At 35.5% G+C, this 18,831-nt stretch overlaps 1 protein-coding gene across 5 annotated transcripts in view; it reads left to right on the top strand.

Moving 5' to 3' along the window:
- The window catches only part of CNOT6L (CCR4-NOT transcription complex subunit 6 like), a 108,993-nt gene that overhangs the window by 48,211 nt on the left and 41,951 nt on the right, over positions 1-18,831 (top strand). For all 5 annotated transcript variants that reach the window (XM_063610359.1, XM_063610358.1, XM_055297237.2 and 2 more), the window contains exons 4-5: positions 879-964; positions 17,057-17,146. In XM_063610359.1, the coding sequence (XP_063466429.1) occupies positions 879-964; positions 17,057-17,146 (176 nt within the window). The remainder of the gene's footprint in view (positions 1-878; positions 965-17,056; positions 17,147-18,831) is intronic.

Raw genomic sequence — 18,831 nt, forward strand, 5'->3', positions numbered from 1 at the left:
ATCTTATCTGAATGTTTCCAATGATTATCTGTTGAGTAATAATTTTTAAAAATTGCTATCACATGTTTAAAATTAAACATACTGTTTTAAAATCTTGTTCTTCACTATCCTTTACTTGCTTTTTTTACTTTTAGTCATCCACTAATGAGAGTGCTATTTTTTTCTATAGTCTGCTCAAAATTTCACAATCATAAAGTTAGATCTTATTTATGCTATCCTATTCTTGTCTGTACTATCTATGCTTTATTTTAATATTTATGTTTCATGTCAGTGATTGTCGATCATAGTATATTTTTTCATCTTTTCACATTTTGTTTTGTCTTCTTTAATATACTTCACCTGTTGTTTCTTATTCTTTTAATTAATTTTTTGGTTTGTTTTCTAAGTATTTTGATATGATTAGAGTAGTATTCAGTTACTTAAAAAGAGATACAGGTGATTGGCTACTAATTACAGTTTATTCCTGAAGTTTGTGTAAAAATTTGTACTTTTTTCTATTAATTAGACGAGGTTCAAGGATATCTGTTGTTTAGCTACTAAGGATATCTGTCACATTTGCATTTGATAGGCATTTTGGGTGAGCAAAAAGGGGGTAGATTTAGCCTGAGAATGATATGCAGTTCCTACACCTCCAACTTTAATGTGAGCTAGCCAATGAGTAAATTGTAGAAATAGAAACATTGTTAATAGTTGTGGCAATTGCACATTTTGTAGTACTTTAATATTGTGCAGTGTTTTTGGATGAGCACATAGAAATGTGCCTTGAATATAAACAATCACTCATAGTATGTTAGAAGGAGCCTTAAGAATGGCAAATACAGATGTTAATAAAACTTAGTATATTAAACTAATTTTTTTTTTTTTTTTTTTAAAAACAGGGAATTGCTTTTAAATAACAATCTGTTACGGGTTTTGCCTTATGAACTTGGTCGGCTCTTCCAGCTACAAACTCTAGGTTTGAAAGGTAAGTGATTTTTAAACAGTTTTGAGGTATTCTGAGCCTTTTAAAGAGCCTTTTGGCCTTTAAAAAGGTAAAGTTTTAGTATGATTTTTAGAATGTGACTATGTGTACTTTCTCTTGAAAGAAAAGTAGTTTTTTTGTTTTTTTTTGTTTGTTTGTTTGAGATGGAGTCTTGCTCTGTCACCCAGGCTGGAGTGCAGTGGCGCAATCTCGGCTCACTGCAAGCTCCGCCACCTGGGTTCATGCCATTCTCCTGCCTCAGCCTCCCAAGTAGCTAGGGCTACAGGTGCCCGCCACCACACCCGGCTAATTTTTTTGTATTTTTAGTAGAGACGGGGTTTCACCGTGTTAGCCAGGATGGTCTGGATCTCCTGACCTCGTGATCTGCCGTCCTTGGCCTCCCAAAGTGCTGGCATTACAGGCATGAGCCACCGCGCCTGGCCTAAGAAAAGTAGTTCTTTATGTATCAGATTGAACTTGAAGATTTCAATATGTGCCATCATTTTAACAAACTTGTAAGGGGAAGATTTTTTGGTTGTTTTTGTATCTTACCTTTAATTTTCTATAAAACTGAAATTTCTTAGAACAGATAATTTAAATTAACACTTAAAAAAAAAAGGGAATACGGCTGGTTTGAGACCAGCCTGACCAACATGGAGAAACCCTGTCTCTCCTAAAAATACAAAATTACCTGAGTGTGGTGGTGCATGCCTGTGATCCCAGCTACTTGGGAGTCTGGAAAATCGCTTGAACCCAGGAGGCGGAAGTTGCGGGGAGCCGAGATCGCGCCATTGCGTTCCAGCCTGGGCAACAAGAGTGAAACTCCGTCTCAAAAAAAAAAAAAAAAAAAGGGATTACTTTACCTAATAATAGTCTAAACCTCAGCCAGAATGCCTCATGTTTAGCTAAAATAGATAAAATAGCATTGATGTGATTACAGGAGAGAAAACATTATAATAGTAAAATTAGCTGTACCTATTAAGTAAATTATTCTAGGTAACGTGTTAGTTCAAAATGCATGCTTCTCTAACCATCTTTCTCAGTCAATTTGGGATGAAAGGCATACTCAATTCATAGAAACCCCGAAATTTTTATAATTTTCTCTTATGGCATAGCATATAAGAGTTTATGAATTAATAGGACCAAATACAAATGTTCTGTATTAGTTAAACATTTTCTTCTGTGTTCATGAGGAATAAACATCAGTCAAAGCCTTGTAAAGTATACACTTTCATAGATTTTATTTTCCTTCTTCAAAGACTATTTTAGTTTCCATGATAATGTTCTGCCTGCATTTGCTTATGTCATATAATGGATCATTAAGAATGAAATTTGAATAAGAATAGAAAGAATGCTGATTTTATTGGTTGAAATAACACATGATAATTAAGTTTCCTTATTCAGTTTCATAAATTAGACAATTATATGAATGGTTTGAATCTTGTGTTTGTAGTTTCTCTGTAGGATTTTATTGATTTTTTAAATCACATATGAAGTAGAGAGGGAAAGTATTTATATCTAAAATATTTTCCTAAGGATTGAGGATTAACCCAAGGCGTTTGAAATTGTACTGTTGAGACATTTCACCTCATTTTCTTTATGCTCAGTCTTACTCTTATATAGCTGAAATAGCCATTCAGCTAGAGTTGGAGTAGGTGCAAGTCTATTCCTCACTAGCAGCTATTTTCTTCTTCCTGATATTGATAGAAAGCATATCAATGACAAATGAATAATTTACTTTTTTTTTTTGAGATGGAGTTTCACTTTTGTTGCCCAGGCTGGAGTGCAATGGCATGATCTCAGTTCACCGCAACCACGGCCTCCCGGCAACCTCTGCCTCCCAGGTTCAAGTGATTCTCCTGCCTCAGCCTCCCAGGTAGCTGGGCATGCACCACCACGCCTGGCTAATTTTTTGTATTTTTAGTAGAGACGGGGCTTCTCCATGTTGGTCAGGCTGATCTCGAACTCCCGACCTCAGGTGATCCGCCCACCTCAGCCTCTCAAAGTGCTGGGATTACAGGCGTGAGCCACTGTGCCGGGCGAATAATTTACTATTGAATCCAGTGGACTTACCCTTTGTATTAGAAACATTCCTGAAAAAGCAACTGTTAGTATTTCTTACTCTTTCATAACTCTGTTTCATATCATCTCAAGTACAAGCATGTTTCCAGAAAATTTGTACTAAGTATCAACTGAATGAGTAATTTTGAATATTATCTCCTTAGTCCTTCATTCAGTTTTTCTAGTTAAAATGGTAGTTTTCCAAACGATTGTCTTTGGCTGGCCTTCGATTCTAGTGACATTTTGTCTACTGATTTACATTCTTTAAAATCTATCAAGTCAGACACCAGCTCTGCTTCACCAACTGTAGCTTAGCTTTGTTTATGCCTATGAATAAATTCTTTTTTATTAAATTTCAATTTGCTATATGGTAAGTACCTATATGTAGCCCTTTTCTAACTTCTTTGAGAGTCTATTTAGTTTTTTGTCAGTGCCACTTTCCAAGGTGATCCAGAAAACCAGATCTCTTCCTTTTAAAAAAGTTTAAGGATGGTAATAGCAAGAGTGACTTTTGAAGCAATTGAAGGGATACAGTGTTGCTAATGAATGGTAGTTTTATATTCTTAGGAAGGTAAAATTTGAAATAATTTCAAAGTCAGTTTTATTAGCCATATGGTACTTTATGTCAAAAAAAATGGAATGGAACATTTGAAATAGCACTGTGATATAGTTAAAAGAAATGAGAATGAACTGCTTCTGAGACATTTTGTCTTGAAACTGGAAGATTTTTTTTCTCTATATCCTTTTCTTCCTTTGAAACTCAGATACTGAAATCTTAGTAATGATTTGGGTCATGCTGGCTCAACAAGCTAATTTTTAGAAATTTTATTTTGAGATTTGAGAAGAGCGTGGAGAGTAGGTTATTTGAGGAATTAGGATAAGAAGGCCAATTTTAAAACTATAGACACAGACACGGCCATTCTAGTAAGTTGGAAGTGTTCTGTGAAGTCACTTAGAAAAATAAAAATGTATTAATTTTATGAAGAAAAGGCATAAGTAGAAGCAATTCTCATACAGTTATTTTAAAAGAATTTAGAATTCATGTCCTAAGGTGTAAGGCAATACTTTATCTGACGTACGGGCCAACAAATTGTCCTTGAGCAATAAAAATTGATGTCCCAGGTCATAAAAATATGTAGGACCTCACTAATTTTGAAAATTTCTAGCTTTCTTCCAAGGATTACTTGGTCCGTTTATGGACCATGTCAGTGAAAGACTTTCTTTTACTTTGTAAATTTGTTTTATTCTTGAAATATAATATAAAAGAGTAATTAACATAGATTTTAAAGAAAATAATTAAATGAATAGTTGTTCTCCTATTAGCCAATATTTTAAATACCTGTTTTAAAAAAATGCACTGGGAAATATAATTGTCATTTATATAGGAGGCAAAATACTTATTTTTGTGTTGTATGTGAGCTTCTAAAAATCAATAAGAAAAAACAGTCTAGTAGAGAACATATTAATAGTTCATACCAGATGATGTACAAAAAGGTCTAAAATTGGACTTGATCAGCCTTATGCATAATAATAGTACAAATTGAAATTATATTCAATTACATTTTTCATCTATCAGATTGGGAGAATTCGAAAAATTTGACAAAATAGCCCTGTTGGTGATATTATGGGGAAATAGGCACAATCACACCTTGTCATTATAGATCCCCTATACCTTTTATGTTTCCTGCGTTTTCTTTCACGATTACGTCTTTCTCCCAGATGTTACTACTACCCTGAATTTAGATATTGGGGTTATGTATGCATCTGTTAAAGGTGTTCTAACCTTTTTATGAATGGAATCCTACTGAATATAATTTTTATGACTTGGTTTTTATTCAGCCTTATGTTTTTATGATTCAGCCATGTTGATGGATACATCTAATGACAGTTCTTTGTTTTACTGCTGTATTGTATTCTGATATGTGAATATGCTATAATTCATTCATTCTGCTGTAGATATTTAGGTTGCTTCCATTTTTGTTTTTGGCTACTATAAGCAGTACAGCCATGAACATTCTCATACATGTCTCCTGATATACTTCATAGGAGTGGAATTGGGATGTAGAGGTCTGTACATCCTTAGGTATTTTAGGCAATACCATAATGTTTTACAAAGTAGTTGTACTAAAAGATTCTACTCAAAATAATACAGTTTTCATTTTCAGTCTTTTCTCCAACACTTGATATTGTCAGATTTTTAAGTTTTGCCAGTTATTGAGTATGAGTTTCTAACTGTACTCTTAATTTACATTTTCCTAATTGCTGATAAGATTTTGCATCTTTTCATGTGTCTGTTGGCCATTATATTTCTTTGAAATTACTGTTGATGTTTTTAACCTATTTTCTATTCGATGGCTTCTTATTGAATTGGAGGAGTTCTTTTTTCTATTTTGCGTTATAAGTGTCTTCTCCCACTCTATGGCTTTTCCTTTTGTTTTCTTTCTGGCATCTTTTTAATGAGTAGATTATATATATATATTTTAGACAGTCTCACTCTGTTACCCAGGCTGGAGTTCAGTGGCGCGATCTCGGTCACTGCAACCTCTACCCCCTGGGTTCAAGTGATTCTCCTGCCTCAGCTTCCCAAGTAGCTGGGATTTACAGGCATGCATCACTATGCCTGGCTAATTTTTGTATTTTTAGTAGAGACGGGGTTTCACCATGCTGGCCAGGCTAGCCTTGAACTCCTGACCTCAGGTGATCCTCCCACCTCAGCCTCCCAAAGTGCTGGGATTACAGGTGTGAGCCACCACGCCCGGCCAGATTTGATATTTTTAATGTAGTTGAGTTTTAAAATCTTTTCTCTTGTAGTTAGTACATTTGTGTCTTGTTAATAACAGAAACCTTGCCCTTCCCAGATCAGAAATATATTCTCTTGTATCGTCTTTTAAAAGTTTTGAGGTTTTGCTCTTCGAAGTTAATTCTTTAATTCATTTGTAATTGATTTTTTTTTTTTGGGGGGGGACAAAGCCTCGCTCTGTCGCCCATGCTGGAGTACAATGGTGCAGTCTCAGCTCACTGCAACCTCTGCCTCCTGGGTTCAAGCAATTCTCCTGCCTCAGCTTCCTGAGTAGCTGGGATTACAGGCTCCCGCCACCACGCCCAGCTAGTTTTTGTATTTTTAGTAGAGACGGTGTTTCACCATCTTGGTCAGGCTGGTCTCGAACTCCTGACCTTAGGTGATCTACCTGCCTCAGCCTCCCAAAGTGTTGGGATTACAGGTGTGAGCCACTGCACCTGGCCCTTGTAATTGATTTTTAAATATAGTATGAGGGGTCTAATTTGGGGAGGAATTTAATTTTGTTTTTTCCCTATGAGTGACCAGTTGTCTCAACATCATTAGTGAATAGTTTTTCCTTTTCTCAGTGATCAGTAAAGTCACTTCTCTTATGTATTAACTATGTCTAGGTCTATTTTGGGAATTTCTTTTCCTTTCCAGTAGTAAATTTGTCTAACCTTGTACCAATTAGCATATTGTCTTAATTATGGCTTTATATTAAAACTTGATACCTGGTTTTGAAAGTCCCCTCACATTTTTCTTTAGCAGTGTCTTGACAATTTGGGCACCGTGGTTCTTCCTCATACATAAGAAACAGCTTGTTAAGTTTCATGAAAAACTCTGAGCTCGAATTGCATTGACCGTCCGGATCAATTTAGGAAGAATTGACATCTTAATTGTATTGAATCATCCTATTCATGAATTTGGGCTCTTTGTCCATTTATTTAATGTCTTCTAATAAAATTTTATAGCTTTCTACACCAATCAAGTACATCTGTTAGACTTATTTCTAGGTACTTTATACTTTTTTTTTTTGTTTTTATTGTAAACCACAACTGTCTTTTTTCCCTTTTTTTTGTTTTTTTGTTTTTTTTTTTTTTTTTTTTGAGACGGAGTTTCACTCTGTTGCCCTGGCTGGAGTTGCAGTGGCGCGATCTTGGCTCACTGCAACCACTGCCTCCCGGGTTCAAACGATTCTCCTGCCTCAGCTTCCTGAGTAGCTGGGATTACAGGCTCCTGCCACTACACCCAGGTAATTTTTGTGTTTTTAGTAGAGACAGGGTTTCACCATTTAGCCAGGCTGGTCTCAAATTCCTGACATCAAGTGATCCACCCTCCTTTGCCTCTCAAAGTGCTGGGATTACAGGTATGAGCCACCGTGACTGGCCAGCTGTTTTATTTTTCTTTTTTTTTTTTTCTCTCTTCTTATTTCCTATTTGCTATTGGGTATAGAAATACAATTGGTTTTGTTTTTTGTTTGTTTTAAAATTAATCTTATAGTAAGCCTTCTTGGCTAAACTCTCATTCTTCTAAAAACTTGTCTGCAAATTTTTTGGAGTTTTACATGCAGTAATCATTTCATCTGCTGAAAATTACAGCTTTTTTTTCTTTTCCAATTCTTACATATTTAATTTTTTTTCTTATTTTAATGCACTGACTTTAGGATAATTCATATGATGTTGAGCAGAAGCATTAATACTGGGCATATCTGTTGTTTCCACTTTTAAAGGGAATGCTTCTAATAGTTTTTATTAAGAATGATACTTGCTGTATGTTTTTATTAAAAAAGTTTTTTACATTTTAGAATTTTCCTTCCATTCCTACTTTGCTAGTTCATTTTCAGATATTTTATCAAGTACTTTCCTCCTGTAGAGATGATTATATTATTTTTCTCATCAAAAGTTAATAAGGTTAAATATATGGTAAAATATATATATACATGTACATACACTTTTTTTTCCAATTTTAAGCAAATTTGCATTGCTGAGATAAACTCAACTTAGTCGTGTTGTTACATACTTTTATATAATACTGGATTTAATTTGATAAATATCTGTCTAGAACTGTAAAGGCTTTGAGATTTTACCCTACTTAAAAGCTCATAAGTTAGGCAGTTACTGGTTCATGGATGGTGGCAGAAGACATGAGATTCCTGGGTCAGAGAAAAGGAACATTATTACTCAAGCTACAAAATGGGCCCAGATGCATACTGTGTACACAGTCAGTTTGTATTGCATGCAATTGAGTAATCCAGGTCTGGGGTCCAGCACTTTTTAAGTAAGCAGCAAATATTGTAGCAAAATAGCACAAAGCTACTAGTCTCGCTTCCCCAGGATAACAGTTACATGATAGTAATGATGGGTTGCCTTGACCTATTTAGTTGCCTATATAAGTAATTATAGAAACTACTCAGTATGAAGAGACAGATAACCCTTGGAATCAGTCACACTAACCAAGAATGCAGAGGGAGGCACAAGGCCCATAGTAGACTGATTCTCCTAACAATTTTTTAAAGGATTTTTCTGTGTATGTTCGTGAATAAAGTAGACCTGTGTCTTTCATGCATGTGTATCTAAGGCTTATAATGACCGTAGAAGCAGTGGGGAAAATTCTGTATTATTCAGTTCTCTGAAAGAGTTTATGTAAAATTGAATTAACGTATTCCTTGAAATCTTGGTAAAACAGTCCTGTAAAACTGTCATTGCCTGGTGTTTTCTGTTTTCATTGATGAAGATATTAACTACTATTTCAATATATTTTAGTTATGAGAACTTTTGAGAAATTCTTTTTTTTTAAGTGAAAGCAAGTTTATTAGGAAAGTAAAAGAATAAAAGAATGGCTACTCCATAGGCAGAGCAGCCTTTAGGGCTGCTGGTTGCCCATTTTTATGGTTATTTCTTGATTACATGCTAAACAAGGGGTGGGTTTTTCATGCCTCCCCTTTTTAGACCATATAGGGTAACTTTCTGACATTGCCATGGCCTTTGTAAACTGTCATGGATCTGGTGGGAGTGTAGCAGTGAGGACGATTGGAGGTCACTCTTATTGCCATCCTGATTTTGGTGGGTTTTAGCCAGCTTCTTTATGCAACCTGTTTTACCAGCGAGGTCTTTATGAGCTGTATCTTGTCCTGACCTCCTATCTCATCCTGTGACTTAGAATGTCTAACCATCTGGAAATGCAGCCCAGTAGGTCTCAGTCTTATTTTACCCAGCCCCTACTGAAGATGGAGTTGCTGTGGTTCAGAGACCTCTGACATTTCTCTGCTCCCTTTTATAAGAGAACCTTTAATCCTAAGGGTTGCAGAGGGACGAGAGTGCATCTTCTGTAACTTCTTCATGCTGAACAGGGGCGATGATACTCCTTTCTAACTTTTAGGGTTTCTTGTATTTGGGGTAGAGAGGAGCTCAGTCAGAAAGCGTCAGTATGTTGAGAGCCATTCATAACTCCGAGTTCAGACAAAAGGTGATACCTAAAGTTGGCCGATTGCTGTTGTGCGCAGATGATTTTCTTTTGGGTCAGGGGTCTCTTCACTATTACTGCTTCCATGGTTTGCCAGAAAGATGTTACTGGAAAGGGGTCCCAATTCCAGTTCTTGGATCTCCTGCAAGAAAGAGTTTGGGGCAAAGCAAGTAAAGTAAAGTGAAAGCAAGTTTATTAGGAAAGTAAAGGAATAAAATAACATGACTACTGCATAGGCAGAGAGCCAAGAAATTTCTAACTGTTAATGAGTCAATTTTGTTGGATCATCTCTGTGATGTTTTCTCTTTTCTCTTTTTAAATGGGACATATGATTTATTCATATTAGATTTACATGTTTTATCTAATTTTATTATCTTTTTCTGAAATATGACATCCAATAAATGCAATATATTAGTAAAGTGATTCATATATAGTTACTATATAATTATCTATATATTCATAGTCCATTTCCAGCTATTGTTTAGCTGGTATTAGACTGTGATACTTAAAATGTGGAGATTATTATGCCTTTAATTCCATATTACCGCGGAGCTTCTTCTGGGTCTAACAAGACAGCAGAACTCAACTATGCTAAAGGCATCAGCATATGTTGGTGGCAACTATGCATTGTTTGGTTCTGGAAGTTGAGATAAATGTGTACCTATACTGGATTATAGATTTACATACTTTCAAATATAAGCATTTAAGGCTACAGCTTTGCCTGTTTGGCTACTTTTTTGTTGCATACACTATTTTGATAGGAAGTATTTCATTACTGTTTCAGTCTAAGTATTTTTAATATGGGTTATCATATCTCCCTTGACTTGTTGGTTATTTAAAATATTATTTAAAATTTCCATGCATGTGATTTTAAATTTATTTTTATTGTTAGCTTTAAACCTAATTGCATTATAGACTAATGAACCAGTTCTGTGACATTTGTTGATTCTTGCCCTATGGCATAGTATATGATTGGTTTTTGTAAATTTTTAACCTGTATCTGAAAAGAATTTTTTTTCTCTAATTGTTGGGCACAGGATTTATATATTTGTCCATTAGTTCAATTTGTAAGTTGTATTTCTCAGATTTCCTATGTCTTTAGAAATTTTTGACTGTTGACTTTTTCAGTATTTTTGTTAAAATTTCCATTAAAATGGAATTGTTTATTTTCTTATGTAGTTCAGTCAGTTTTTGCTCTATATATCTTGGGTTTATTTTATTAGGCAGTACCCACTTAATATTGTTACAGTCTTCTGATGATAGTGTCTTTCGGTGAATTGAACCCAATACTAGATACTGAGCTTCTTATTAGGATTTTGTCTTATAGTCTGTATTTCTAATATAGCTATGCCAATTTTCTTTTGGTTAATGTTTGTCTAGTTTATCTTCTCTCATCCATTTACTTTCAGCCTTTTGTGTGCTTATGTTTAGGTATAGCTCTTATAAATAGTATATAGCTGGACTTTGTTTTTAATCCATTCTACTCTTTGTTTTTAATGTGGGTTCAGACCAGTTGCCTTACATATAATTATTGATATTTTTGTTATTGCTGTCCTACCTTTTGATTCCACTGTGTGTAATTTTTTTCTGCTTCCTCACCTTTCTAAAAGTAGGTTTTTTTCCATATTTTTCATTCTATTTCCTTTCTCTTTGTTTGAAATTGCTCTATTCTGTTTCTAGACTCCTTGTGTTTATTCTTGAAATGGTGCCTTGAATATATTTTTTAAAAGATTACTTTTAAAGTAACTTTAAAAATTGACCTGCTATTTATATATAGTGAAATTCTTACCTCTTTGGTGTATAGTTCAGTGAATGTTGACAGACATGTAGTTGCATAACCAGCACCACAGTCAAGAAATAGAACAGTTCCATCACTCTCCAAAATTCATTTATGCCTACTGAAGTCAATGCCTTCTCTCAGCCCTTGACAACTACTTTTCCAGAATGTCATATATTGGAACATACAGTATGTCACCTTTTGAGTCTGGATTCTTTGGTTTAGCATAATGTGTTTGAGGTTCATTCATGTTGTGTGTATAACACCTGTGGCACATCCATATAATGGAATATTACTTAACAATAGAAATGAAGGCAAATTTGTTTTTTTGAAATTTTATAGTTTTAGATTTTACCTTTAGGTTGATGGTTTAATTTTTATATATGGCACAAGGTTTATTATTTTGCATGTGCATATCTAGTTATTCTAGCACTATTTGTTGAAAAGATTATACTTTCTACATGGAATTTTCCTTGCAACTTTGTCAAAATTCAGTTGCCCCAATATGTGTGGATCTGCTGCTAAACACACTATTCTGTCCCATTGTTCTATGCTAATACCAAAATGTTTGATTGTTTTAGTTTTATGATCAGCTATGATACAGGGATTATGAGTTTCCAAACTTTGTTCACAGTTTTCCAAGTTGCATTGACATTTCTAGATGCTTTGCATTTTCATATACATTTTAGAATGAACTTACGATTTGTGCAAAATATCCTGCTGGAATTTGTCATGGGATTATGTTGAATATACAGATCAGTTTGTGGATAATCAATACCTTAATCTTGAGACTTAATATTGAGTCTTTCACTCCAGTATAGCTCTTCATTTACACAGATCTTCTTTGCTTTATTTTCGTATAAAGTTTTGTAGTTTTCAGGGTATAGATCTTATAAATATTTTGCTAGATTTATATCTACTTACTTGATTTTTTATGCTATTGCAAATGGTACTGCTTTTTAAATTTTCAGTTATTCATTGTATAGAATTAAATACAATTGATATTTAATTGTATTGGCCTTGTCTCTTGTGATATTTGTAAATTTACTTTTTCTTGGAGCTTTTTACCAACTCTTGATCTGTGAACAGTTTCATTTCTTCCTTTCTGATACATATTTTTAATTTCCTTTTTCTTGCTTTATCACATTGGCTAGGACCTCTAGTACTATATTGAATAGAAGTGACAGTGGTGCACATCCTTACCTTGTTCTTGATTTTAGGGGGAAAGCATTATCTTTCACCATTAATATTAACTGTAGATTTCTGGTAGATATCCTTTCAGGTTAAATAATTTTTCCTTCTTCCCCACATTTGCTGAATGGTTTTTGTCATTAATGCAAGTTGAATGTGGGCAAATACTCTCTCTGGAGGTTGTTGCTATTACTTTTATTTTCAGGAAGAGTTTTCAGAATGCTTTAGAACTCAAAACGTTTCTATTACTGCTTTTTTAAATGATTGGTAGCATTTTCCAATAAAACCGTATGAGCTTGGAATTTTCTTTATGGAAACATTTTTAACTTCTACTTCTATTTCTTTTGTAGATACAGGTCATCAAGGTTATCCTCCCACCTTTTTCTTTTTTTCCCCTATAGCCATGTCAGCTCTCTCCTGCAGTCATTTGGTTAATTCTCAGTGTTCTCAAATAGTTGATTCTGACAGCTTTTTTGTTTTGTTTTGTTTGTTTGTTTGTTTGTTTGGATTTTTTGGTCGTTGTTGCTTGTACAGAGCAGCAAATTTTTGGAGGTTTTTACCCTGGCATTTTTGCTGATGTTTTCTATCCATTTCATTTTGAGTGAGCTTTGGTAGTTTCTGTCTTTCAAGGAATTTGTCCATTTCTTCTAAGTTGTTAAATTTACACGCATATAGTTTTCTTAATATTTCCTTTTCCTGGCCGGGCGTGGTGGCTCATGCCTGTAATCCCAGCACTTTGGGAGGCCAAAGTCAGCGGATCATGAGGTCAGGAGATCGAGACCATCCTGGCTAACACAGTGAAACCCTGTCTCTACTAAAAAAAAAAAAAAAAAAAAAAAAAAAAAAAAAAAATTAGCCGGGCGTGGTGGTGTGCGCCTGTAATCCTAGCTACTCAGGAGGCCGAGGCAGGAGAATGGTGTGAACCTGGGAGGCGGAGCTTGCAGTGAGCCCAAATTGTGCCACTGCACTCCAGTCTGGGAGACAGAGCGAGACTCTGTCTGAAAAAAAAAAAAAAAAAAAAATTTCCTTTCCTTTCACTGTCTTTTTGGCTGTCCTTCATTGTTGATATTTATAATTTGTGTCTTTTCATTCTGGTCAAAGAGAAAGTGTATCAGTTTTATTGCCTCTTTTTCAAACTGTGCCACATTTTGAATTTGGTATTTTTTTTTAAATTGATTTCTGCTCTTAGTTTCTTCTGCTTGCTTTGGGTTTCATTTGTTCTTATCATTGAATTTAGATCTTTTTGTTTCTAATATCAGTATTTAAAGCTGTAAGTTTCTCTCTAAAAACTGGTTTTCCATATCCTACAAATTTTGATAATGTCATGTTTCCATTTTAACTCAAAACATTTAATTATACTTTTATTTTTTGAGACAGGGTCTCAATCTGTCACCCAGGCTAGAGTGCAGTAGCCTCTAACTCCTGCACCCAAGCAATCCTCCTGTTCAGCCTCGTGAGTAGCCGAGACTATAGGTGCACACCACCATGCCCAGTTACATAAATTTTTTTGTTTGTAGAGATGGGGTCTCACCATGTTGCCCAGGCTGGTCTTGAACTAGGAGCCTGGCTCATGGAGTTCTCCCACTTTGGCCTCCCAAAGCACTGGGATTACAGGTGTGAACCACCATGCCTGGACCAATTAAAACATTAAAAAATCTCCTTCTGACATCCTTTTTGGCTCATGGATTATTTGGAAGTGTGATGTTTAATTTCAGAATATTTGGGAACTTTCCAGATATTTGTCTGTTGGTATCTAGTTTTATTTCGTTAGGCCATGACTGTATGTTTTGTATGATTTTATTTCCTTTTTAATCTGTTACAGTTTGTTTTCTGGCCCAGAATATGGTCTCACTGGTGAATGTTCATGTGCACTTGGAAAGAATGCATATTTTTTGGATTCTGAGTGGAGTATTATGTAAATAATAGGCCAAGTTGGTTGATAGTGTTCTGTTCTTCATCCATACTAATTTTTATGTGTGCTTTTTTCTGTCGATAACCATAGGAGTGTTTGAAATCTCAATTACAATTCATGTAACTCTTTGGAGATACTATTTTATTGTATTCTAGCTGCTGTTGTCGCTGTTGACACGTCATTCTCCTGTTTATTCTTTTGATATGATTGGTTCTTTCAACCCATCTTGGTTTTTTGTTTTTTGTTTTTTTCTTTTTTTCTTTTTTGGAGACAGAGTCTCGCTGTGTCGCCCAGGCTGGAGTGCAGTGGCGCAATCTCGGCTCACTGCAAGCTCTGCCTCCTGGGTTCACACCATTCTCCTGCCTCAGCTTCCCGAGTAGCTGGGACTACAAGCGCCTGCAACCACACCCGGCTAATTTTTTGTATTTTTGGTAGAGACGGGGTTTCACCGTCTTAGCCAGGATGGTTTCGATCTCCTGACCTCATGATCCGTCCGCCTCGGCCTCCCAAAGTGCTGGGATTACAGGCGTGAGCCACCGCGCCCAGCCACAACCCGTCTCGTTTTAAAGTCTTCTGTTTGTCATTTTCTAGTTTGCACTATAATCTGTTTTTAAATGAAATCCTTTCATAAACTTCTTTGTATATATTGTGCATCTTGTATCAGTTCATTTATTTAAAAAACTGGTTTTTGAAAATTTGCAGCCTTTCCTCTTCAGATATTGCCTTTTCTCACTTCTCTCTCTCATCTCTCTTTCTGGCTAGGAGTTAAATATGTTTACTGTTTGCTGTAGGTGTTGATGTAGTGGTAAGGTGTGGAGGGAGAGGAAGTGCCCTATAGTCCTGTAATTAGGTTTGCCTTAGTGAGCCAGAGCTGACTATTTCCCTACTTGATGTCAAAGGCTAGAGAGGGCATTTATCTTACTCTAGGTCTGTTAAGCTTTGGGAAAACTTAGATTCTGGTAAAATAGTTTCCTTTGAAGATAGTTCTTATTAAGGAGAACATTACTTTCTGCTGCCCCCTTTTGGAAGAATGAGGAGATTTTTCTCCAGTCTTTATAGTGAGAGCCTGGTAAGACTCCTGGAAGTAAAACTTAGGAAAGTGTGGGAATGCCCTAAGACTAGGCCCTTTTGGAGTTTTTAACTCTCAAGCTAATCTACATGGAGCCTCCAGTAATTTGTCAGTTACACTTTAAAGTGTTCTAGTTCTAGTTCTAGTTCTAGCTGTGGACTTCTGCTGCCAGTAAGTTGTGATTCTCTGTATCTGCTTGTTTGTGTTTGGGACAGCAGTTTGTCCTATAACCTCAATTGTGAGGACGGGAGTGACAGCTTTTAAAATCTTTACATGTTTGATCAGAACTTAAGTCTTGTTCTTCTTTCTAGAACTCCGATTTCATATAGTATTCTAACATCTATATCTTTTACTGTCTTATGTTTTCCATCTTTGTGATTCTCAGTGATGCATTTTGGATAATTTTCTTTGAATCTGTTTTTCTTGATGACTGATTTTCTTTTCAGCTGTGTCTAATCTACTGCCTAACTCATTCATCAAGAGTTTTTTTCCCCTAGTACTTGGAGTTATAATCACATTCAGTAAAATATCCAAATATTTAAAATCCAGTTTCACTAATATTGACAAAGGTATACACCTTAATAGCCAGCACCTAAATCAAGATATAGAGTATTTCCATCACCCTAGGAAGTTTCCTCTTCCCACTTGCAAGTCAATTAGGAACTACCAACCAGACTTCCAAAGTATTCATACCATTTACCAGTAATCGAAGTAGAAGAGTTCAAGGTATTCTGCATTCTTTGTAACATTTGGTTGGTCATTAAAAAAATTTGTTTAGGCCAGGCACAGTGGCTCATGCCTGTAATCCCAGCATTTTGGGAGGCCGAGGCGGGCGGATCACTTGAGGCCAGAAATTCAAGAGCAGCCTGGCCAACATGATAAAACCCTGTCTCTACTAAAAATACAAAAATTAGTGGGCGTGGTGGCGGGCGCTGGTAGTCCCCAGCTGCTTGGGAGGCTGAGGCACGAGAATCACTTGAACCCGGAAGCTGGAGGTTGCAGTGAGCCCAGATTGTGCCAGTGCACTCCAGCCCGGGCAACAGAGTAAGACTGTCTCAAAAAAATTTGTAGCTGTGCTGGTGGGTATGTGTTGCATTGAAGGTTTGGTTCATTTTTTATTTAACAGAACCTTCAATTTTGGAAGTTCTTTGGTTTTTATTTTTTCAAATTTGAATGCTAGACTGTTGTTTCATGCTTGTCTTAATGAACACCTCCTTTATTTCTTAAGGGACTATATAGTCTGTTACCAATAGTGTGTTCTTTGATGTATGATAAATCTGTACTCTTAGTACTCACACGTTCCTAATTACTGTTACAACAAAATTCTTTTCTTCTCACATTTCACTAACATATCTTGGTAACACATTTTCTTCTTACTCGAAATGTGTTTGTTTTCCCTAAATGTAATATGAATATTCTAAGAAGACCCCTTCTTTTTTAAGATATCACTCATTCTTTCTCCTATAGGGCTATTTGAGTTTGTCTGTGGTCTTAAAAGATAAATGCAGGTTTTCAAAGATTAATGTAGAACCTATAGGATTACTTCAAGGTGCCAGGTTGTGATATTACTTCAGAATTGACTAAGATTAATATATATGCTTTTATGTATATGTGTATATATGTTTTGGACAAGCCCAAATTTTAGAGTTTGAAGATTCTGAAGTTTTTCTTTATGACTATCTTAAAGAGAATATTAATTTACACATACATTTTTAAAATATATATAATAGATTAAATACAGTAGAATTCAATTTAAGAAATTAGTATTTTATTTTGTAGTCTACATTTCTGTCTTGCCTTGCAGTTGTAAGTTTTACAGGTTTTATTTTTATCTTCTGCTTTAGGCAATCCTTTATCACAGGATATTCTCAACTTATACCAGGACCCAGATGGAACCCGAAAGCTACTGAACTTCATGCTTGACAATCTCGCAGGTACCTGTTAGTGACAAAGCTGTAAAATACATTCTACAGATATTATTAACTAGCTAATATATGTTGCTCAAGAGCATCTGACTGTTTTTTATAATTGCTTATGGGTTTGGAGTTCCTTCCATTGTATATCCTATGTTAGTGGAACATTCTTCTTTTCATATACTGAATATTTTCTATTTACCAAACAATATGTTAGGAGATTAGTTGCATTATTTTGTTTAAGAACCTGGGACATAGGAACTTTAACTCACAGTTTAGAGATGCAAATTCTGAGATTCAGAGACTAAAGTAATTTATTTATACATAGCTAATCAGTGCCAGAGCTGTGAATCTAAGATTATCTTGCTCTTAATCACAAAAATACAGTTATTAGTTGTTTGCATTTGATGCAAATTACTTGGAACCCACACATTTTACACATTTTTAATGAATGAAATGACTAGTTTGATTCACCACACGTTTGTGGAAATTTTGCAACTAGGTTTTAAATTAAGAACACCAGATTTATTTAAATACAATTTAAAATCATTGTATTCCAAATGGAAGTTTTCTTCTATAAGAAGACCAGGCCAGATGTGGTGGCTCACACCTGTAATCCCAACACTTTGTGTGGCCGAGGAAGGCGGATCACCTGAGGTCAGGAGTTCCGAGACCATCCTGGCCAACATGGTGAAACCATGGTGAAACGTCTTTACTAAAAATACAAAAATTAGCCAGGCGTGGTAGTGCGTGCCTGTAATCCAAGCTACTCCGGAGGCTGAAACAGGAAATTGTTTGAACCTGGGAAGCAGAGGCTGCAGTGAGCTGAGATCGCACCACTAGACTCCAGCCTGGGTGACAGAGCGAGACTCTGTCTCAAAAAAATATTTATTAAAAACAAAAACAAAAAAAGAAGACTATTAGGTATTTGATTTAAAACTTTTTTTTTTTTTTTTTTTTTTTTTTTGCTTAAGCTCTGAAAATATGGGTAAAAGTATGGAGGTACTACTACATACAAATATTTTTCTTAGCATGATGTCTTTCTAAAATACAGAATTCTGAAACCGCTAGAAAAATCGTAAGTTCTGGCCTAGTGGCAATGATCACATTTTGGCTATATTCTTTTACAATTTTCATCATAAGATGCCCTTCTTCCCCACTCCTTCACATAAAGTAAGGTTTATAATAAGGTAAAACTAAATTAATATTATCTGAAAAGTTTATGGCTAAAAAGACTAAAAGTTGATCAATAGAAATCAGCAAATTTATTATAGAGGCCTTGTTAGTAAAAGAATTAGGAATATGTGGCAATTTAATTAAGCTGTATACATAGCATGTGTATGCTGTTTCTAACTTACTTTAAAATTAAATATCTCTGTCGGGCGTGGTGGCTCACGCCTGTAATCCCAGCACTTTGGGAGGCCAAGTGGGCAGATCACGAGGTCAAGAGATCGAGACAATCTGGCTAACACGGTGAAACCTCATCTCTACTAAAAATGCAAAAAATCAGCCGGGTGTGGTGGCACGTGCCTGTAGTCCCAGCTACTTGGGAGGCTGAGGCAGGAGAATTGCTTGAACCTGGGAGGCGAAGCTTGCAGTGAGCCAAGATTGCGCCACTGCACTCCAGCCTGGGTGACAAAGTGAGACTCTGTCTCAAAAAAAAAAAAAAAAAAATCTCTTGTCTCTATAGATGTAGCCAGTCAGTC

Source organism: Symphalangus syndactylus, chromosome 10 (genome assembly GCF_028878055.3).
Source record: "Symphalangus syndactylus isolate Jambi chromosome 10, NHGRI_mSymSyn1-v2.1_pri, whole genome shotgun sequence".
Classification (NCBI taxonomy): Eukaryota; Metazoa; Chordata; class Mammalia; order Primates; family Hylobatidae; genus Symphalangus; species Symphalangus syndactylus.